The sequence below is a fragment of the Sinohyriopsis cumingii genome, unplaced genomic scaffold (genome assembly GCF_028554795.1).
Source record: "Sinohyriopsis cumingii isolate HCF-2022 unplaced genomic scaffold, ASM2855479v2 utg000624l, whole genome shotgun sequence".
Taxonomy (NCBI): domain Eukaryota; kingdom Metazoa; phylum Mollusca; class Bivalvia; order Unionida; family Unionidae; genus Sinohyriopsis; species Sinohyriopsis cumingii.
The window spans coordinates 2,518,793-2,543,152 of record NW_028315919.1 but is presented as its reverse complement, the minus strand read 5'-3'; the positions used below and the strand labels follow the sequence as shown (position 1 = coordinate 2,543,152).

Here is a 24,360-nt window from a genome sequence, read left to right as displayed (position 1 = left end):
AACACGTTAACTGTGCCGTGAAAGTTTTCGTTTTCTTGGGAAAAAGTTAATGCATACAAATGCTACCAACGGCGGCTTAAAACGCAAACTAGGCCTAACTTTTACCGACTTGGGATGCACTGAAAAGTAAATGTGCTTCGTCATTCATTACGTTATTGTGCTACATTTTCCCCACTGAATTTAGACCAATATGAACTGTGACAAAATTATTGAATATTTTAAAGCTGTGTGTGTGCATATTTTTGATGGAATCACTTGTATTGTGGATTCAGTGTATGTGATGAGGTTTGCGGGTGAGTACACGGTGTTGATACTATTCATGCTATACATTAGACATGTATATATAAACAGTATTCACGTATATGTACCAATTCGTGGTTCTCTAAAATAAAGTAAACTATTATATATGTCTTCTCTGTTTTCACTACAGGTGTATTTCTCATTTAATATGCATCGATTTTAGATGGTAACTGTGCCAATGAAGCATGTATTTTGCTGACCGCATTTATTACCTACACCCCCTCCCTGCATTTTTTTTTGTTGGTACATGCATAATTTTCTTCAGCTAACTGACCTGGTTGTTTATAACACGGTTCGGTCTATAATGCGGTCGGGTTCTATGGCTCCCAACTACCATGTTATAGTGGGGTCACACTGTACTGATATTGGGTGAACTCTTGGTTTTTATAGTTCACAATAGATAAATTCTTCTGAACCCTAACCATCACCTAGTGCATTTTCTTAAGAAACCAACATCATAGCAATATGACTAAAAAATTGTTAAAGCTACATTAAAAATCCTAATCACATAGGATTTGTTGCAAACAGGAAACTTTCATGGCACAATAAATATGTTCCAATCACTATGAAAATTGAAAAAATGCTTTTATTTAAGTTTGTTGCTGACTTCCTTTGATCAACAATTGTTGGCTTGCTTTGATGAAGTTGCATGTGTAATTGAAGGTGCTACTAAAGGCCCTCTTTGAAGGATCAAACAAATGCCTGTTTCTTATTGCTGCAGCAACATCAAATAATTGTAGAACATTGAGACAGATTTTTTTTTGTTTCCTTTGGATATATATAGAATGATCAGTGCTTCAAAGATAATCTTTGAAGTTTAAGCAAAAGTATTTTTTCTGGTACAATTTTCAAAAAATGTATTGCCGTCATCTGGTGGGTTGCAGTTGTTCCCATTCCTGCCTTCAGAGGTAGTCTATTGTAGTTATTCTGGTAGCATGACTATTTGAAATATATTACAGCAGAGAGTACTAATGCCAGACAGCATAAGTGGATTATGATATAACAGTGCACTGTTAGGGTGGTTTGTCAATTTGAAAAAGGATTTGTTTATGTAACAGCAGCTTCCAGTGCATTTTATACCCAAATTTGCAGCTTCTTGTCATGGTGCCTTTGAATTTCTCTACTCCAAACCCAAGATTATATATAAACAATTTTTAACAGCCAAAAATATCGCCATTTGGTGTATTTTGTTGCCAAGTTTGGTTTTGGTTTTCTCAGTTTGGAAGATGTTCCTGTTTTGGTGTCTGCATCTGCTTTTGATGTGCATGGTTCCTCACTAGATACTTTTTTATAAAAGTTAATGGCTTTTTAAAAAAAATGTTCTGTTGTATTTGTTAACCATTTCTCCCAAAATTATCTTTTTGTTATAACTGCTGGAATTCTGCAAGTTATCATTTGTTATCATTTCAAAACTTAAAACATCAGTGTGTTAATACTACTTTGTATTTTAAGAATAGAATTGATAGAAGGCACTTTCAGAATATTTTTGTTTAAGATTTTAACTGCCATGTGTATGTAATTTTATTTATAAAATCATTGTGTAACCAAAAGTGAACCCGTCATGGGGTAATAATGGCAGACATCACTTTGTCCAGGAAGTATCTCAGCTCATGCTTTTGGATATGAAAAGTATATGATTGATTTATGTGCCAGTCAGGCTTACAAACCATATTCATCTGAAGCTAACAGCATTTTATCCTAGTTTTACTAACTGTACCTTGAATGTTCCAATGGCCTAATTGGTTAGAGCATCTGCCTCAGATGCAGGAAGTTGCAGGTTTTAACCTGGCCTAGTCACTCAGAAGGCTTATAAAAATGGTACTAGCAGTTGCCTTGCATGGCACTTAGCATTAAGAGGTTGGTGTTATGACTGGTTGATGTGATGTCAGAATAATTTGACTTGATGGGACATGATACTGCATGTCTGGAGCATTATTTCCTAGAGCTAGACATCACTATAAACTGTCACACTGCAGACATTGTAGCAATATGACTAAAATTGTTAAAGTCGCATTAAAATCTGAAACACACACACAAAAACTAATTCTACCTAACAGTAAGTGTGATGTTGGGATGATTATAAATGGTTGCCTATACATCAATTCCCATGATTCAGATTCACATGGATTAGAATATTACCAAACTGTAGTAATCAAAAGAAGGGCATCTCATTATGCATAAATTGTTCACATTTTGTTGATTATTTAGTGCGATATTTTAGAAATCAGCATGTACATGTATCCAGAAATTATGCATAGTGGAGTAGACCTATACACTGATTTTGTAAATGTTTTGTGATTTATGAAAGCTGAGAGTAATTCTATATTTATTTTTGGTCAATTCAGTACAGCAGGGCAGAACTTTTTGAGGTCATTGAAAATGTGCATGATTATTAAATTCTTCTGGGGCCCCGAGTGGCCGAGTGGTCTAAAGCGCTCTCCGTTACGGATCACTGCCATCTCACCTCTGTCTGCGTGGGTTCGAGTCTTGGATTCGGCTAATGTTGGTATGTGAGAAAGCTTGCCAGTAGCTTCTCACGGGTCGGTGGTTCTTTCCGGGGTTTTTCCGGGTTCTTCCTCCACCATTAATACTGGCCGCCATGTATAGTCTATCGTGTGCTGAAAAATGGCATTAAACCCTACAACAACAACAACAACAACAATTAAATTCTGATCAGTAAATATCCAGTATTCATTATGTTTCTGTTAGATAGCATGATGTAACAGTATACATTTCTCAGTACTTTAAAAATACCATTGGTATTACAATATCCAAACAAAGGATTGATGATTTGTGAAGGTAAATGATGAGGAGGGTGGTGGTGGTGGAAGTTCTTTGAACATCAGCTTGATTCATATTATGTTGTGACTTTATAGTTGTGATCTACCTTGAAAATTGGAACCCAACCGATTGAACTGATTCACAGTATCATACGTCAAGTAGTAGGGTTCACTGTACTGAAGGTTTCAATTGTAGTGACTTAATGCTTACCGGTATGTTAATATTGGCAGTGTAATGTGAGAATGAGGAAAGTGAATGATAGTTAAAAATTTTGATTGTCTTAATGCATTCATCAACAGGTTTTCTGTCTTGAATGTTTAAAACTACTGCACTAACATTTTGAATACCAAATCTTGGTCAGTTACAGTAGAGAGTGTCACCTTGAAGTGAATTTTTTCTTCTTTCCCCAAAATAGAATATTTTTAAATTAAAAGCAATAAAAGTAACAGGTGTTGCAGTGTTACTTGGTCATGATTGTTTGCCTTGAGGTTGGGGTAGAGGTGGGTGCATATGAATTTTTTTATATTATTAAATCATGACAGTATTTGTTTTTATATCTATGCCTAATTTGTCCTATAATTCTAGTTTGAAACATGCATGTTTATGGAACTTATCGTTAAGATATTTAGCTAGGCTCCATTATTACTTTTCTGAAATTGAAAGAACTGTAAGAAGTTAAAATAATCATTACACAGTTGTTTGAGATGTTTTTGTAATGCATATTTTCTCTTTGACATGAGTATTTCATTTAGATTGGTCTTTCATAATACAAATATTGGGATGGTTACTCTGTTCTGTCTATTCCACCATGCAGTTTATATAAATAATTTGTTTTCCTTCTTTTTACTGTTTTATTAACAGTTGAATGGCATCAGTATGATGGGATTATCTTCCCCAAACCAGGAGAAGGTTTGTGGAACAAAGTGAAGAACTTTTTCAAAGGGGATGTCAAGGAGAGAGTGAAAAGAGATCTAGTCCAGACTATAGAATACTTCCTACCAAAATTTTTCCAAGATCTGTCCAAAGGACAGCTTCCAGAAGTGTCCGTAGATGAGGCATTGATCCAGCTTGAGGAACTTTTGTATTCATTGAAAAAAGTTTACTTTGTGGACTTTGACTGTTACTCTAAGTTGTCAGAGTATGAGAGAAAGGTTAGTATCATGAAAACATAATAATCTTATTAAGCTCTGACATGAATATGGAAGTGGCATACAGTGTTACCTTGTCCATTTTTCCTTCCATCTACCCTTTCTTCCAACCACTTAACCTTAAGTCCATTGTAAAGTTTGCAAATAAGGCAGTTTCTCATGCACTTTGTGCTGCAGAGTAATATAACTTCGAATGTGGATATCTCTTTGTGAGTACAACAGCTTTTTACAAAAAATACATCAGAGTGATTTAGTTAAATTCTTGTTTTTGATTTTTGTGCATAAAAAAAATCAAATGCCAATATCATAACTGAAAAAATTTTGCATGACAAACTATGCGCTTTGTAAATACTCACTATATGACTGGGTTTCAAGATTTAACTCATTAACCCCCGGAAATTCTTGTCAATTTTGTCTGAAAATAAGAAATGCATTTTGTGGTTAGTTCTAAATACATCCAATAACACCTGCTTCTGAGAGATTTTCGTGTAGCTAGATGTGTAGGCTTTTTAAAGATGTTGTTTTGGATTGGCTATTTTGCTTGCACATGTGCATAAGGGGAAAAATTGGTTTCCTTTTATTTTTGCCTATTAAACCCATCATTTTCATGTCCTTGCCACATTTTAGTCCAAATCTCAAACTTATCCTACCTTTTGCAGAGTTCAGCTCTCCATGTAGAGTTCAGAATGATTTGCTTAAGATCTCAGGCCAAAAAGTTTGAAATCAGACACAAACTCTGGTTCCAAAACCGGTAATATTTTACCTAAAAAATCAAGTCACCAAAATTAGGTTTTTCCCACTGTTGTTTGTAATGCAAGTAGAATGTGTACATTATTTGGTATCACTGTAGAGCTACATTTGTCTGTTTTGTGTAATACCACCCATTTCTGTGCATCTTAAATGATATTGACATTACTGAACTCAGAAGTAGGGTACAACCTCATGATATGTAAAAAACATGGCATGCAGAGTTAATGAGTAAATTTTTTGTGCTTTTACTACAGTCATGAAATTAAAGAGCCAGTATATTATTACCTTCTGAGTAAATAAAGGAGCTTTTATCGAGATGCATAATACAGACTTATGAAAGAAATATGTGATTATCCTTTTTACATCACAGGTATGAATAAATGCCCTTGTGTATTTTAATAGCACATGAAAATTATAAATACACTCAAATATCACATCCTTTCCCGTATGCCAAAATACCCAGACATAGTCTCATTCACGTGTAGATGAAGGCTAGAACATATCAAAGCAGTGACCTATCAGTCCAAATGATGCTGTTTTTGGTCAAAGGCTTTCATGCAGCAAACTCAGCTGCTGGTTACACAGCCATCATTTTTTTGTCCAAGTGCCTTCATTCCATTGAACTATACTGTATTTGTCTGGAATCATTTAGTGCTATTCCAGGAGAAAAGCGCCCCCCTACCCCTGCAGGAACACACCTGTCATTTATAATACTGACACCACCAAAACTCAAAAACTTTAATTATTCCTGAGGCTCTGCCGCAGAAATTAAAACTCCTCCCCCCATGACAAATTAAACTATGGAAATAGTGTTGCATAACAAAAATCACAAACAGAGTTTATATCTGAATAATTGATAAATATTGGAGCGAGATGGATGTTAAAAATATCATGAAATTACTTTGTGAAATAAAGTTTAAAGTTCATATTTTTCACGTACACATCTGAGTATTAAATGGTTTTTCAGTTTGCTAACAAGAAAGAAAATCAGCAATTTGTCTAGCACTGAATCAGCACTTTGTCTAGCATTGAATCAGCATTTTGTTTAGCATTGAATCAGCAATTTTTCTTGCATTGAATCAGCAATTTGTCTAGCATTGAATCAGCATTTTGTCTAGCATTGAATCAGCAATTTGTCTAGCACTGAATCAGCATTTTATGTAGCATTGAATCAGCAATTTGTCTAGCATTGAATCAGCATTTCGTCTAGCATTGAATCAGCAATTTATAGAGCATTGAATCGGCAATTTGTCTAGCATTGAATCAGCAATATGTCTAGCATTAAATGTCCAGCATAATGATGTATGACATGGCATTCATGAAATATTTACAGCAGAAATGGATATTATTTGTTGATAATATCCTTTTTATATTGAGATTTAAAGTCAGTTTATACATATAAGATCATATAGGGCCTGGTGACCACTAAATGTATTGATGTAAGAAATTTTGGAGCACTGAACTGAACTGTTTGGGATTAAACTCAAATCCCAGAGCTGTTTTTATGTACAGCAGAATCAGCTTAGCCCAGCAGCCATACAGGCACTAGTATGCCTCTAAGCTTGAATTTGTTGGTTATGCATATATTAATTAACACCAAAGTCAGGCAATGTATACTTTTCCCCACAAGTTACCCCACATGGTATATTTTCTTAAATTGTGTTGAATCAGTGACAAAAACAGACAGTCTAATGAAGCGATACTCCTAGACAGTTCAATTCCTGTCCTTATTAACACTTGACAGTTTCCAACTGATAACACAATTAAGGCAGGTAAATCTTCAAAATATATGTTTAGAAAGGTCTTTCACCAATTGTATTATTAAAACAAATTGTTATTAACATATTATGGTCATTGTTACTGAAAGAAAAAAAAATGGTTTTGTCCAAATGACTTGTTTTGTACATTGTCTATAGTTATCAAACTTTGTGGATGGCTTAAACATGGAATAATTGAAAAGAATGTTAATTTTGGGGTCCAAAAATCAAGGCTAAAGATCAATGACTGAAAGAAGAAAAGTGGTTTCTGCATAATTATTTCAGTTACATAGAGAACAATTAAACATCAGGTGGGTTTGTAATATGCCATTCATGGTACTCTTGTTTAAGGGTGAAAGATCCAACACTACTAGATTTTGAGGCATATAAATAGTTGTATGTTTGATGATGCACTACTTCAGGATTCAGGAACCTTATAGTAATAACCTTTCTGTATTTCCCCTGTCCATCTATTCACATGTCTTATAACCACCAAAGGTTTGTACCTCTAACATTGAACTGATTGCTATTGGCACCATTTATAGTCAGTTATAAGTTGACTCAGCTATAAGTTTACCCCTCCCTCCATTTAGGGCTGCAAAAATTTATTTAGTTTTTTATTCTCCTTTAAGTCCAGGTGTAATTTACAAATCAAATCCTTCTGTAAGCTAGGAGCCCCAGGTGGCTGAGTGGTCTTAGGCACTTTCCCTTACAGATCTCCTCTCTATGTTGGTTCAAGGCACAGCATGGATGCGTGAGAATGTTTGCCAGTTGCTTATTGATGGTAGGTGGTTCTTCCCAGGGTCATCCAGGGATTTTCCTCCACCAAATATACAGGCCATTATGTATCATGTGCTGAAAAATGTCATTAAACCCACAAAACAAAAACAAACTATCTATAAGGGGTGACATTCACAAGTCAGATGCACATTGGTAAGGTAAACAAGCTGATCTAGATACTAGATTGATACTGTTACAAATCTATGGTCTTAAAATAAGTAACAAAAAGGAGCAAAAACCAACAAGTTTTGCAAAATTGAAAATATAATTTATTTCCCTAAAATACACATTGAAAAGGTAAAATAACTTACAGTATGGTGAATGAAATCCTAAACAGTCCTAAATAGTTCTTTCAGTTCCAGAAGTATCAAGTAATCCAAATGAGTTCCATTTGTATTCTGAATGATCTTCACTGTTTTATTGGTGTTCCAATAGTAATTAATAAATCACTGTCGTATTTACCCACAAATCCACTTTCTAAGTGCAGATCTGTGTAGTTGTGTAAATTTTATGTACCATCCAGATGAAGCTTTAAATAATTGGCTTTGGCAGTGGAATTGGCCTTCAATCTAATGGCATCTCTAATGGCTGCATGCCATTTTAATGATTGGCTTTGGCAGTGGAATTGGCCTTCAATCTAATGGCATCTCTAATGGCTGCATGCCATTTTAATGATTGGCTTTGGCAGTGGAATTGGCCTTCAATCTAATGGCATCTCTAATGGCTGCATGCCATTTTAATGATTGGCTTTGGCAGTAAAATTGGCCATCAGTCTAATGGCATCTCTAATGGCTGCATGCCATTTTAATGATTGGCTTTGGCAGTGGAATTGGCCTTCAGTCTAATGGCATCTCTAATGGCTGCATGCCATTTTAATGGTTGGCTTTGGCAGTGGAATTGGCCTTCAATCTAATGGCATCTCTAATGGCTGCATGCTATTTTAATGATTGGCTTTGGCAGTAAAATTGGCCATCAGTCTAATGGCATCTCTAATGGCTGCATGCCATTTTAATGATTGGCTTTGGCAGTGGAATTGGCCTTCAATCTAATGGCATCTGTAATGGCTGCATGCCATTTTAATGATTGGCTTTGGCAGTGGAATTGGCCTTCAATCTAATGGCATCTCTAATGGCTGCATGCCATTTTAATGATTGGCTTTGGCAGTAAAATTGGCCATCAGTCTAATGGCATCTCTAATGGCTGCATGCCATTTTAATGATTGGCTTTGGCAGTGGAATTGGCCTTCAGTCTAATGGCATCTCTAATGGCTGCATGCCATTTTAATGGTTGGCTTTGGCAGTGGAATTGGCCTTCAATCTAATGGCATCTCTAATGGCTGCATGCTATTTTAATGATTGGCTTTGGCAGTAAAATTGGCCATCAGTCTAATGGCATCTCTAATGGCTGCATGCCATTTTAATGATTGGCTTTGGCAGTGGAATTGGCCTTCAATCTAATGGCATCTCTAATGGCTGCATGCCATTTTAATGATTGGCTTTGGCAGTGGAATTGGCCTTCAATCTAATGGCATCTCTAATGGCTGCATGCCATTTTAATGATTGGCTTTGGCAGTAAAATTGGCCTTCAATCTAATGGCATCTCTAATGGCTGCATGCCATTTTAATGATTGGCTTTGGCAGTGGAATTGGCCTTCAATCTAATGGCATCTCTAATGGCTGCATGCCATTTTAATGATTGGCTTTGGCAGTAAAATTGGCCATCAGTCTAATGGCATCTCTAATGGCTGCATGCCATTTTAATGATTGGCTTTGGCAGTGGAATTGGCCTTCAATCTAATGGCATCTCTAATGGCTGCATGCCATTTTAATGGTTGGCTTTGGCAGCGGAATTGGCCTTCAATCTAATGGCATCTCTAATGGCTGCATGCTATTTTAATGATTGGCTTTGGCAGTAAAATTGGCCATCAGTCTAATGGCATCTCTAATGGCTGCATGCCATTTTAATGATTGGCTTTGGCAGTGGAATTGGCCTTCAATCTAATGGCATCTCTAATGGCTGCATGCCATTTTAATGATTGGCTTTGGCAGTGGAATTGGCCTTCAATCTAATGGCATCTCTAATGGCTGCATGCCATTTTAATGGTTGGCTTTGGCAGTAAAATTGGCCTTCAATCTAATGGCATCTCTAATGGCTGCATGCCATTTTAATGATTGGCTTTGGCAGTGGAATTGGCCTTCAATCTAATGGCATCTCTAATGGCTGCATGCCATTTTAATGATTGGCTTTGGCAGTGGAATTGGCCTTCAATCTAATGGCATCTCTAATGGCTGCATGCCATTTTGATGATTGGCTTTGGCAGTAAAATTGGCCTTCAATCTAATGGCATCTCTAATGGCTACATGCCATTTTAATGATGCTACTCATTGAAAATAAACTCCTCTTTTGCATTTGGACTTTCAGTAACTTGATTTTTCTTCAGATGCTTGGCACTCTCACCTGTGACAGAATTTTTCTTGTGCCAGTCATAAATCTTTTTTCTTTGACATAACCAAATTCACATTTGTCTCAAATCTTTCCCTCATCTACTGCATTTTGAACAGAATTTATTGCTCTTGTAAGTCAGATTTAATATCTCTTAATCAGATAATGTGTGTAACCAGTAAAGTTTGATATTGGGGTCAAAGGACATTTTCACATTTGCTATTAAATACAGAAAAAGGATTGATTTCTAGGTAATAGCATAACTTTAAACTTAATTGCCTTCACCAAATTTAATAATGATATGATTTTTGGAGGATTGTTCAGGTGGTAGAAAAGAATCGTCTCAAAAACAGGCTCCAGATGTCAAATGCCAAGATGGTAATTGTCAAAAGGTTACATTTATAATGAAATTCCACTCTTTTGTCTGCAATACTTCTGTTTGCAATTTTTCCAGTATTGATATAGTTTTCCATGTGTGGGCAATGTGAAAATGATGGATTCTTCTGATAGATTTCAGAAATAATTCTACAACCACTGTTAAAGTCCTTTGAGGAAGTACCTGTGTGCAATTGGAAAGAGAGTCCAGCTGATTCAAAAAGAAGAATGCTCCATGCTGCTTCAGTTGTTTCTGTATTAGCATGTTTTAAACTGAAGTTGAACAGAGATGAAGAGGAGCTGTTGGCAAGAGGACTGCTAGTACGCCCAAACCATGAAACTAAAATGTGTCATGACGTGGATTGTATCGAAAAGTACTTTCCTAAGGGGAAGAAAAAGTAAGGAAGAATGAATATTATTTACTATAAATATGATAATTTTGAAAGGAAATTTTAAAAAAGGACAGAAATGTTTAAACTGTTTTAATTGTAATAAAATGTGGTCATCTATTTGATTGAGGTTCACCATCTGTTATGCTAAAGTATATATAAATATATCCTTGTCAGTGAGGTTTATCAGTATTTATTTGCTTGATGCCAAATTACTGGGGAAGAAGGAAAAATTGCAGAGTACCTTTTTGAAAGTTTTTACTGAGTTGTGCATCTACTGAGGCAATGTAGCCAGGAACTGCAAGTTGCATCATTCTAAGTATGCATCTGTAAGTGCAGACAATGTAGAACCTATAGACAATCTCAAATGGACAATGATTTAATAATAAATTAGCTCATACACCAGTTGGCGTTCATATGGCTAAAGTAATTTAATGTTTTTATTACTGAATATTTGCATTATTTGATTTGGAGGAATGCTTTTGTTGCATAACTTTTTGTCAGTTGAGGGAGCAGCATTTATCAATGTTTTTTCACAAGAGATATGAATTTTTGGACTCCTTTGACTTGATATTTAAATCATGCTTGTCATGGTGTACAGGTGAAAGATCAGTACTGCATGGTGGTAGCAATGTAAATGAGACTGTCTGCATTATGTTAGGCTGCCATGTACTTCTTTGCATAGATTCAGGGTGTTTGTTCTTTGACAATGATTTTTTTTTCTTGGTTCTTCCACATTTTTGGTCCAGTGGGTTTACACATGTTCTAGTTTTAAGTTTGGCATTTTTGAAGGGTAAATGGGCCATGTTCTTATATTACTGACTGCTGCTGTGCATTATTTTGATAGTTTCCTGCTTTTTCCCAGTGTCCATTTGGCTACTGTTTGGAAATATGGCCATCATATTGCTAACAGTAATAGCAAAATCAAGTGGTTCCAGAAGGCAGGCAAGGACAATTGCCCTGGTCACAGCCAATCAATATAACGAGTATACTGTGCAGGGATTTCATGGGTTTATTGAATTGTACAAATCAGAGTTATGAGAATAATTATTAACTTGAAAGAGTTATGTTGAAAGAATTTGTTTACAAAGTTTACAGTTTGATTGGGTTTAATATGCTTAATTTGCATAATTCAAAATTTGTGTCATTTTTTTCATTCAATGAATGGATTTTCTTTCCCATTTGATGATAGAAAGCACACACTGTCTCATTATGTCATCTCTCTAATACAGTTAATGTAAGCTGGGTCATTTTGATTGATTTTTTGCTATTCTTTACAGGTAAGTCATTGCCATTCAAAATTCTTTAGAAGAAATTTGATATATATCACACTTGCACTTTATCACATCAAGGATTGGGTTGAGTGAGTACATGTTACATATTGGCTATATAATACGCCCTAGGTTAATGAAATGGTTTTATTCACATTGCTTGCTCATGACAGATGTCTTCTTTTTTTCTGAATGAATTACTTTACGAGGACAATTGACTATCAAAAAGTGTTATTTAAACTAGAAATCTAATGAACGTGGAACACTAGATAAAAAAAAGCAGAAACATATATCCAGCACAAACAGAATCCTTTAAATCTAAAGTTCTTCAAAATCAGTTGATTTAAGAAAATTCCATACAAACTGAAATTGTTCACCAATTGAAATTTTTTATATTATTTTCCATGTTAACTGAGCAATAATGGTTGTTTATAGAGTTTTCAACTGGTGATGAGAAAGTACACACATGTTTGAATGTGCCCTTGTACTTTCTTTAAAACATATTTCCTTTTCAGATTTGTTGCTTGACAACTTGTAAATTCAAGTGAAGTAACATAACCCTAGCTCTTGTTGCTATTTCAGACTACTGATACACATTGGTGATTAATCAGCTGTTTCATTAGTACTGAGGAGTGATTAGATATGGCTGATGGCTGATTCAGAATGTTTTTTATACTCATTTGATTTGACTATTTATGGATTTGTCATGTGACTTTCATGTGATTAATATCTCATCATGTAACTACTATGATCGTTCGGCATGTCAGATTACTAAATGAACAGATTAATGACAGATATCACAGCAATTTGTGTCACAATGTTAAATTTTTTAATCTGTCCATTTTTTAAATTGATACTGATGAAATTGCTAGTTTTCTGCTAATGTAGCCAAGTAATTTGAAAATGGGAACCGCAGGTAGGATTTGTGATATTCCATGTGGATTTGCAAATTGTCAGACAATAATTACAATTTGTATGAATTGAATGCATGTTCTACAATTTGATTGGATGTAAATGGTCATGTGATAATGATCATTAATTTGTTTACACCAATAAATTCTGCTGACTACTTTTGGTTCCTGTTTCCAGGTCATTTGAAGAAAAGTTTTAAATATATCAGTGCCTTATACCCTGATAATAATAACAACAACAAGCCCCCTCTCACCCACTCCTGTGATTTCCAATCACAATTTACAAATTCCATGTTAAAATCAACTATCAGAAGTTAAAACAATGTAATTGCACAGACCTTCCTGCACTCCAACTCTCACTCCTTTTGCCGAAGAAGGCATATGGCATGCTTTACATGCCAGTCTTAGGAAACTATTTCATTTTCGTTTGACAACATGTTCCATCAGTTGTTATTAAAGATCAGGATCATATGACAAGCAACAAATGGACACGATGGAAAGATCGAAATGTGTAAAAGGTAACAACAATGGATGCTATAACAACATGTGCCATACGCAAGCATAATTTTAGACAAAAAATGAAAAACCTGATTTAAATATCATCCATTTTGTTATATATTACAATAACGATCATAGCAGTATATCATTGGCAGGACCTGCTATGACACTCTACCCTATATTACTGTATAAAGAATCGCTGACTCTTGATTAGTGATGAACAGGATGTGTATTCTGTCGCAGTTAAGAGGCTAATGAAAGAAAACTTTAACCTACATAAAAGTGAATGTATTGCTGATGAAATCTCTGATCTGATAGAAAGAATTAAATTGGAATCGTAATGATTAAATGGTCATGGTTGGGTATTTATCTATGTAAATTTTACTTTGTGAGTGATTAGGTAAAATTTACTCATCAGTAAATACCCAACCATGATCATTTTATCCTATATTGGATTTGATATGGAAAATATGTTGTACATATTGCTTTAACTGAATGTAACTTGAGAGTCATGAGAAAAGTGGCATTTAATAATGGCATCTAAAAACAATTTGCACTCTCTTCATTGTGGACCAATAATTGTAGAGTTTTGCAAGATCAGATCCCAAACCATCAAGCATACCAATACAGGTTTGGGTGCTGTTTTATTGGATTAGTGATACTGTCATGCCATGTAATATGGATGAAGATAAAAATAAAAAAGAAATAAAGAAACCCTGAAACAGTCATTTCTTTAATATAAATTCAGAACTGTTATATTATATACAGCTTGTAGTCAAACCAGAATGTTTGAACAATAGATGTAATTCAATATTTATTTGCCCTGTCCTAGTCCTGACAAATCTATTTTCCTGCACCTATACTTGTGCAGAGTTAAACTGTTTTCTTGTGCATTTCCAAAGATTTGAAGGAAATATGACCTGTTTCATCTTAAAAGTTTAATATCTAGTTTTGTCTCTGTAAGCAGAGATTTAATTTTCAGTGCAAAATTGCATTTCTACCCACTCTTAATCATACTGAGCAAAGTATCTACATCATTTGAGTGCTTAAATACAACTGTTTCATGCCAGTGTAAGCATTCTGGCATTGTTCTTGAAAAATGCATAGAGACTGTCATACATCTGGATTTGCCTATAGTTGAAATTACTCCAGTGTAGAACATGAATCAAGGCTGAACCAACATTAGACTAATTTTCTTTCCAACCTGCTTTAGAAAGCTGTTAATGTATATCAATAACTTTGGCTCCATCCATCCATGTACAATGTGTCCTCTATCAAATCAGACATAAAAAATGTAATCTGCTTGTGGTTGCAGCTTTCCAGGTGATGGACAGAGTTTTTACCATTAAACATTGGTTTGTAATTTCAGACAGCTGAATGACTTTCTTATCAGTTTCATTGAAAGCATGGCCACAACAGCAGAAAGTCCAATGATTTTTTTCTGTATGCCACTCCACCATTTCCTTTCTGGTGCACTGAAGCCATTTGACCAAGTCTCAGAAGATTGCTCTCATGATGACAAAGTTCCAAAATGGTGGGGGACTGACTATGTATCAAAGGCTGTTGACATCTTCAAGAAAGGTTCCCATTCCAAATGGACAGTGTAAGTAATGTCCAAGCTAATCATGTTAATTTTTAAAAAAATAATACAAACAAAACAGGTTGTCTGCTATAACCATCTATCTAATACCACTCCATTCTCTGAAAGTGGTTGCATAATTATATTCTGAGGGTACTTTGGAATGAGTATGTCTGTTAGAGTTGTGTGTTAAAACATTTTATTTTGTCTTTGTAATTTGTATATGCATGTAAGTTGGACATATTATCTTGTTTTGTGTCTGTCTACCTGCCCATCCTGTAACATTTAGTTTTGCTGCCCACAATATTGCAAAGGATGGATAGTCCACATCTTTGCAAAGGATGGAGAGCTCACATCTTTGCAAAGGATGGAGAGCCCACAACTTTGCAAAGGATGGAGAGATATCATGAAACTTTACCTATGTATATAAAAACAATTGATGGTGTGTGAATAGCATAGCTATATCCACTGCATGAAATTATATGACTTATATCTTTGTTCGGGGTATAATGTTTACACCATTTGCCCAAGTATGGATCATAACTAGACTGCATGTCATGTACTACAGCCATGCCTCTTGCATCGAGGTCAGTGTCACACTAAAGGAAAATATAACTCTTTGACTTGTATTTTAAATATTGTTAAATACTTTAATGACTCTTTAGCCAGTTGCATGTCATGAATAGCATTGTCATTTCTCTTGCCTCAAGGTCACAGTAAGGACAAACTTGTATCTTGACTGGAGTACAACTTTTGATCTACTCAAGGTATTTTAATGAATCTTTAACCAATAATATATCACTCAAGAGTGTGTCACATGTAGCCATGCCTACTGCCATAAGAGGAATGGAAAATATAAATCATAGACCTTTATCCATGTAGAGTTGTAACTTTTCAGCCAATGAGATATTTTACTGAAACTTCAGCCTGTTAATATTGAAGGTATAATTTAAATTAATTACCTGTTTTCTTGCTTACCATGCCCCCATACATATATTTTACTGAAACTTCAGCCTGTTAATGTTGAAGGTATAATTTAAATTAATTACCTGTTTTCTTGCTTACTATGTCCCCTATTTTGATGAAACTTTGCAAGGTCTGTGCTTTATCATTCAGTAGTTAGTGAGGAAAAGACCACATATGGTTTCTTGGTCACATCCAGACTTGGTTGGAGAGGTAATGAGTGTAAAAATACTTAGCTTGGATCGATTGCTTGTAGAGAGTTGTTGCAAAAGCACACTGTAATGATCAGCATTGCTCAGTTGTTGTTTTTTTTTTGGGGGGGGTGAATGCCATTTCACAATGTGAGTAAGGCTATATGTGGCAGCCAGTATAACTTGGTGGACGAAGAAGCTTTGAAAACACAGTATTAAAGCAATACTGACCTATGTGAAGTTACTGGCAGCTTTCTTACATATCCACATTGGTCAAGCCTGAGACATGAACCCAGCAGATAGAGGAGAGATGGCAGTGATTGGCATGCATGCTAACCATTACACTTTTTGCATAATCATTACCTTGTTTTTCACTAAAATATGCCTTTTTTGTGCCCGTACATGGATTATGCTTGTTTGGTATATCCCCCTCCGAAGAAATAAATAATTTGTTTTCTCATTTTTATTAACATCCCACTAATCCCACAGATCATATTATAGAAAAGACTACTTCTGCTTAACTACGACATAAGAGTACATGTGTCTGATGACTTGCATGCATTTTCCTTGCAGTATTAATATGTTCTATTTATAACAGCTGTCCTATTTCCAAAAAACATGCTGGTTTCTACTTTCAAATCTTTGATCTTGGATTCATGGATTCATTGTTATGATTCTAGTTTGCTAGAGAACCAATCTATAGTGCACTATAGGTAGTGTCTAATGGCTTTTGTAGAAGAGTACCTGGATGTACATTCCTCACACTATCATTACATCAGGGTTCATAGGGGACTTTGTAAATCTTGAAAAGCCCTGAAAATTGATTTTGTCCCTCAAGGCCTTGAAAACATCTTGAAAGTTCAAAATATTGTATGGGTACCTTGAAAAGCCTTGATTTTCTTTTAATAGAAAGGAATTATTAAATAGTTTTTATTTTACAGGTTTAAATTTATAAAAAAACTATATAAAAAATCTCTTGCTAAACTTGTGCCAGATGGAAAAATTCTGCAACTGGTCACTGCACAGTTGTACATTTTGAACACCCAATTGCACGAAGCCCAGATGTGGTCATGGTTTAAATTTTGATCATTTGTTTGCTTTGGAATGGCTGGCTGCTGATTCCAGCCTCGGTTGCTAGATGAAGAAAAATATAAAGTTTGGATTATGAGATCTTTTTCAGAGAGTTTTGCAAAATGCCAATTATGCCAGAAGGATATTGATTTGCATGCAATGGGAGAGAGTGCTCTACGGTCACATGCAGCTGGAAAAACTCATAATGGTGGTTAATATGGCAAAACAAGAAGCCTTCAATACGAAATCATTTTTAATGAAAGAAGTATGTGAACTCAGAGATTCAAGTTTTAAAATAGTAACTGTATATAGCCTTAATTGTGAAATTAGTTCGATCCGGTTCTGTATTTCGATTGAGTGGAAATAGGAAATGAAAACGATGAATCTAAAAATATAGACTACAGCTAAGCTGAGAGAAATATTGATATATCTAATATGAAAATATAGTTTAAAATATCCATGCACTGTTTTTAAATAAGTGATAATACAAAAAAACAAATACTTTGTTACTTTTTTTTGTTTTATGGGGTGGTGTTATCCTCCAATGTAAGACACATCACCCGATATTTTTGTTCTGGGAGGTGATGGGTCTTACTGCCTTTGTAGCATGTTTTGATGTTGACTAACATCATTATGAAAGTAAAGTTTTCAGGAATATCTCACACATAACCATAATACAATAGAATTGTGTAGGTCTAAGTCTTGTGCTTATAAACATGAGTCAGTAGCTATTTACCTTCAGGTGACCTTTCTGAGATGTTAGTAATAGAGTTATTCTTAATAATTTCACAAACTTCAGCCTTTCAAGCAATACTGTTGGTATTAGCTGCCCTTTTAATACATTATTGGCTGTACCATGCTGAGGAAATGGGGGGGGGGGGTAAATACTTTTCTCAAGGAGATGCAGAGGCAGCCAGTCTGGGTTGGCAATGATGCATATTGATGAATATTGAATCTGTAACACTTGGACTATGAGTCTTATGCACTGAATATTGAATCTGTATCCCTTGGACTATCAGTCTTATGCACTGAATATTGAATCTGTATCCCTTGGACTATCAGTCTTATGCACTGAATATTGAATCTGTAACCCTTGGACTATGAGTCGTATGCAGTACTATCTGATTTGTGGAGGTTTCCCTCAACAAATATTTCACAAAATAAATGTCCTTAGTTTTTGGAGATAAAGTAATCTTATTTGGTTGTGAATCAGCAACAAAATGCAATGAAGTAGCAGTGTTTACACATGCACAAGGTGGTTGTTGAAACCAGTTGGAATAATTAGATATGGTAATTTATGCAGAAAAGTAAACAAATTTGTTCTGAAAAGAACTTTATTATCAAATACTGCCAGTGCAATTATAAAGTGAGCATTTAGCCATGAGTTCAGGGAGAGGTGTATGTAATCAAGGTATCATATAGGTGTTATTATGAGCAAGATCTGAGCATATTATTGAGGTGATCTTGCATCTTATTGGCTGAGCTTCTTATCTGAGCATATTAATGAGGTGATTTTGCATCTTATTGGCTGAGCTTCTTATCTGAGCATAATAATGAGGTGATTTTGCACCTTATTGGCTGAGCTTCTTATTATTTGAGAGATGGTGCTTCTGAACTGATTTAATAAAATGTAAGACTAAAAGGCAAATGTTGTCAAGGTGTTGATGAATCTTATGTACGAGAGGTGCATATTTATGAGGTGATTGGATGAGGGTTTTTTTACTTTCCTGGAGACAGGATTTTGATAAAACTTGGTAAATATGCTGATGTCATCATTATCTCTTGTGACTATGATTATGACTGAGATCCACACATTAAAGATGTGATCTTATTTATTGTTTGAGCTTGTCAGCCTTCTAGCTATGATACTTTTATATGAATGTGATTAAATTTGTGAAATTGGGTTATATTACCAAGATGATGAATCCAATATGAGCAAATTATACACACATTTATGAGGCAATCCTGTATATGATTAGCTGAGCTTGGAGACAACCTCAAGCTGGTAAATATTCCTATTGTCATTATCTTGGATTTTATAATATTTGAGATATACACAGATTTATACACAATTCAGCACCAGAATTTCTTGCTTTCTTTCTCTCTGTCTCTTCTTTAAATATGTTACCCAGACTTAATGCCTACGAGAACTACCCCTACCTCGCAAATCCAGCCCTCCCACATAATGCTTTTAAGAAGCTAAGTTATCTGCCCACCCACCTAGGTGGTGGTCAGGCAGAGTGATCTCCTCTTGGTAAGGGATTGTTGCCAAATCCCATGAATATACCAGTTACTACTTCTGCTCATGCCAAGTAGTGCATTTTCACTGAGATGGACCTTGCAGATTTAGACCATGGACGAGACCTGCCTGACAGTGACTGCATATCATTCCTGCAATCAAGTCAGACTTGCCTATTATAGAGAGAAGTCAGTCATAGCTTGAGGGACAAAAACAAAAGGGTTTGCACCATATCATTCCAGGGCATTAAGATGGAGAGCAGCAAAAACCATCATTTATAGGTCTCTCTAATCAGAATTTTTTTGCCAGGCATGTGGATCAAACATCCTGTAACCCATCCCAACCTCAAGAACTGGACTACTTATATGATATAACTGATCACAATTGATCATACAGTATCAGCCATCAGAAAACAAACCTGTCCAGTTCCATGCCTTTCATAGTGCTGCCAAGCTTGTCCTGAGTATGACGCCCCGTTTAGTGCCTTTATACCAATGAACCCACTTCATGGAACCAGTCATACATGGATTAGTCTAATGCAGTGGTCAGTTCTATGCTTCTTGGAACAACCCTTCTATTAGAATATTCATTCACCAGTCAAGTTTGGTATATGGACAGCTGGCCACTGGCAGGAGAAGAGTCGGCCGCCCCTCACTCCGTTTCAAGGATGTATGCAAGAGGGACATGAAGGCATGCAACATTTCACCTGATGGCTGGGAAGAGCTGGCCGAGGACTGAGGCACCTGGAGACTGACGGTAAACAATGGCATATCAGTCGCTGATGCGAGGAGAGGCCAGTTGGTGGCAGAGAAATGTAAGATAAAGAAGAACGCATCAGCAACCACAGTAACGCAGACTTCCCAGTATGTCTGCACCAACTGCAATAGGGACTGTCACTCACGTATAGGCCTGCACAGCCACAGCAGACAATGCCAACAGAGACAGACGACACCCCAAGGGCGCTATTTGCATGGTCTTTCGAGACTGAGTCGCCAATGATAATGATGATGAGTCAAGTTTTGTTCATTACACAGTGGATGTCTTAATCCTTGGTCATTTAATTGGGCTTTCATAACAATGAATATGTGGTCCTAGTGGAAACTGGACCTTGATGATTGGACCAGCTCTCGCAATCGGCAACCATTCAAGGTTGCATCACTTAGGCACTTTGGTCTTAATTTGTGGTACCTTGCAACATCATGACCATGGGATCAGCCTTGTATCCAATTTTTGGGGATCCTCAGTATGTGGAACACAGATTATATCCTTCCACCACGGAATAATCAATCATGATTATTACGGATGTGAATGCAGCTGTAAGACTTTCAGGAGGGAGCAAGTCTCCTATCTTTACAGACAGATATAGGTGCATGACCCTCTCAGGATCATTATTGATATGTGCACATCATCAAAATGGATGTCACTTTTTTAAATCTGTCATTGGTGGCTGGCAACTCTACGTGGGAATCTAGTTCTCATTCTCCCCAAAATCTCCACTGTGGTGACTGATCTCAAACAGCAAAATGGAACAAGTATTTGCACCTTTGTTTTCTTGTTTGGGATTTTCTAAAGTGGTGTCCTCAAAAACAATCCAGGCTTCAGTTTGATATATCCTAGGCCTGTTAATGTATTGGCAAACTCATTTTTCTGCAAGCAGGAACTTGTACAAATGGAATGGCCTTTTCATCCCTTGGTTCATAGTCACAAGGTGGAATGCCAACAGTCACAATCTTTGTCTCAAGAATCCAGGGTCCAAAGGCCTGGCTAATTGCTGCTTCCTTTACATTGGAATGGTCCAGTGTATACACATCTTAATGTCCTTGATTCTGAACATGATACAAGAACCGAATGTATCTGAGTGTCTCTTCACCCTGATTACTCTACTAAAATAGGGAATATAGGACAAACCAAGTCATTGTAGGAAGGCAATGGAATATAATCTCAGTGGTTCACACCAGAGTACTTTATTCCAGTTGAGACATCCATACTACCAGTGTTTCCCTTTACACACGTTTGTACGTCAGGGACGCATGCTGGAAAAGTTGATGAACACATTTTGTTGCTGAGTGTTTTTTTTACGCAAAGGATTCACATAATGCAATCAGGATTTATTTAATATCCAATGCATTGGACGAGGGATGGCATCATATATACTTCGGGCATAGGCATTGTCTGGTTCCCCACTTTGTTTGCTCCCCGTGTTGCGCTCCTCTATTCGTATAGCAGAGTGCAATGCAGGGAACATACAAAACAAGGAACCAGTCTAGCATAGACAAAGTTATGATAGAGTAGCTTCCCCTGATCTTGCGAGCTCTCATGTGATTTCCATCGAGCTCATCAAGATGTCATCTAGATGTTTAACCTCAATGCTTGTTGCACTTGAAAGTGATTTTCTAGATTAAAACATCATGCACTAAGAATCATAGTGAAGAAAATGAAAGAAGCAGAACACGAAAAGTAACCATGGATCTAACTTTAATGAAAAATGGAGAAAATATATCCCTTGACTGGAATATGGCACATCCATTAGGATTACCAGTGTGACTTCTGATTGTGTGATTGCGAAGACTGCAGAAGTGAATAATCCTTTCATAACATTGTTAAAGAATTTTTAAAAATCTGCCCCCACTTACAGTGGGATCGTTGACTCACCTTTCCTACAAAGACCTGATTCCTCATTTGCATTAATGATGGCAGAAAGAATCATTGAGATACATGCCTTATCAGTTGACCCAACTTTCATGCAATTCCAACAAGACGGGTCAGTTTCACTTATGATGGTACCCTCTTTCATTGCCAAATAGAGGTTCCTTTGGGCATTTCAGATCAAGACCACCAGATCCAGTATCAGCTTTGAAGTGGTATCTTAAAATAACAGAGCCGTTGTGTTGAGGTAGATCATGCTTATTTTCACCTCTAAAATAGGGACAAGATGATATAACAGCACAGACACTTTTGTCTTGGATTAAGTGGATGATTTGCTCTGTGGATCAGTAAATAACTCCAGCTCAGTGAATTTGTTATTCATTTCGGCTCACAGGGTTAGAGCAGTTGCCACTAGTATATCCAATGACCAGAACTGTTTTCTAATTGACATTATCCATTCTATGGGATTGAGATTAGAATCCACATTCTCCAGTTTTTTTCTCTGAGAGCTTTCATTCCAAAGAGCTCAACTTGATCTTGTGGGACCTATAACTGTGGCACAACAGATCACCTTTCCAGGTTGTTTGATAGCTTGAATCATTAGATGTGGCTTTTTTGACTTTGCTTGATTTATTGAAGGGAAAAAATTTCCGCTTTGGAAGACTCTCCTCAACAGATGGAGATTTCTACAGTTGGGTTACCTAGAAGCGGTCTAACAAAACCTTAGGGGACTGGAGATAACATCACTGGGGCAAGAGGAAGTACCTCCCACCACCTTTTACCTATTCCCCTAAGTTATTATGACTGGGTAAAATATTTAAAGAAAAAACAAATTTTTTAGTAAAATGTTTCTTGATAAATACTTACCTAATCATAATACACATCCACCCCCAGCCTTCCAACAGTTTCATCCATATAGAGAGCATGCCTTCTACTTAAGTAGTAACTGAGATATTCTTGGGATCTGGCACCAATCCCTTTACCAAGAGAAGATCACTCTGCTTGACTGTCACTAATGTAGGCAGATATAACTTTTAGCTTCTTTTTAGTTAAAAGTTTTATCGGGGAGGGCTGGATTTGTGAGGTTGAGGTAGTAGTAGTTCTCATTAGGTTTTATTCGTGAAGAAATGTTTTACTAGAAATTTCTTTTCTACAACCAACTGATCTATAATATCATAATTATGAAAGTAACACAAGATTATGAACCATATGTGTCATAGTGGCTCAATCTCAACTTAGGACAACAATTCTCAGAATATATACAGTGTTGCACATAGAGCATAGTCAATTTTACAACAATCTTATGGAGTCAGTGACATTGTATTTCTGAAGTGAAAAGAATGATAAACAGCGAACAAATTAATAACCAAATCACATTCATACCTGACTGAAGTTGAACATAATCACATAAGTTCTGATTGTTAACCCATGTACAAACTCTTATTAACATAATATGCAATTTTTCTGACATCCAATCACAGCATTATAGAGGGGTTTTGAAACTTGAGAAAATTATTGCTACAAAAAGCAATATTAAGATTTTGTATCTTTATTGGACTGGGGATGTGGCATCCTGGAAAAATTTGTTTTACTCCTCTTTTCTATTATATATGCAGTTATGCCATGATAAGGACACTTGCTGTGAGTGATAAATGATACCCAGGAGTTATTTTTATTGTTGTATTTGGTTTTATAGGGTATGTAAGGCAGAAAACATAATTACTGGTAAGTCATAACTGGCAAAAATATTATTATAATAGTTTCTAAAGTGACAAAGAAAACTAGAAGAAATGCATAAAAGGAAAACTTATTGTTTATTTCTTACAGCTTGTCAGTGTTAAAATTATACATATTTTAAATAGTTATAAGAAAATAGCCACTGTTGCATCTTAGCATGAGATTGCAGGATATCCACAAATTTTTGTCCTACTGTATGTTACCCCCCCTCCCCAATCTTGACTGTTCTTCCCAATCCCATTTACCTTTTTTTCAGGAGTAGATTGAAAAATATGTCTACAACATTTCTCTGGTGGATGGCCTTCCATGTTTATGTGGGTGCTAACATGGCCAAAGTCACTAAATAGGATAAAAACTGTATGATGACAACGAATATCTATCTTTAAACAATGCATCTGGCAATGACAACATTCATGGGGTTTGTGGTAGTCATTTGAGGTGCAATGTACAGTCAGTATTGTTACATATTTTTTAGCTTAAAGTCATATCTACATTAGGAAAGATGTAATTTATTTTAAAGTTTAATTAACGG

The 24,360-nt window shown here is 35.9% G+C and overlaps 1 protein-coding gene across 2 annotated transcripts in view; it reads left to right on the top strand.

Moving 5' to 3' along the window:
* The window catches only part of LOC149773607 (E3 ubiquitin-protein ligase rnf213-alpha-like), a 371,427-nt gene that overhangs the window by 25,682 nt on the left and 321,385 nt on the right, over positions 1 to 24,360 (top strand). For both annotated transcript variants that reach the window (XM_089946359.1, XM_089946358.1), the window contains exons 7-9: positions 3,943 to 4,232; positions 10,469 to 10,731; positions 14,772 to 15,005. In XM_089946359.1, the coding sequence (XP_089802485.1) occupies positions 3,943 to 4,232; positions 10,469 to 10,731; positions 14,772 to 15,005 (787 nt within the window). The remainder of the gene's footprint in view (positions 1 to 3,942; positions 4,233 to 10,468; positions 10,732 to 14,771; positions 15,006 to 24,360) is intronic.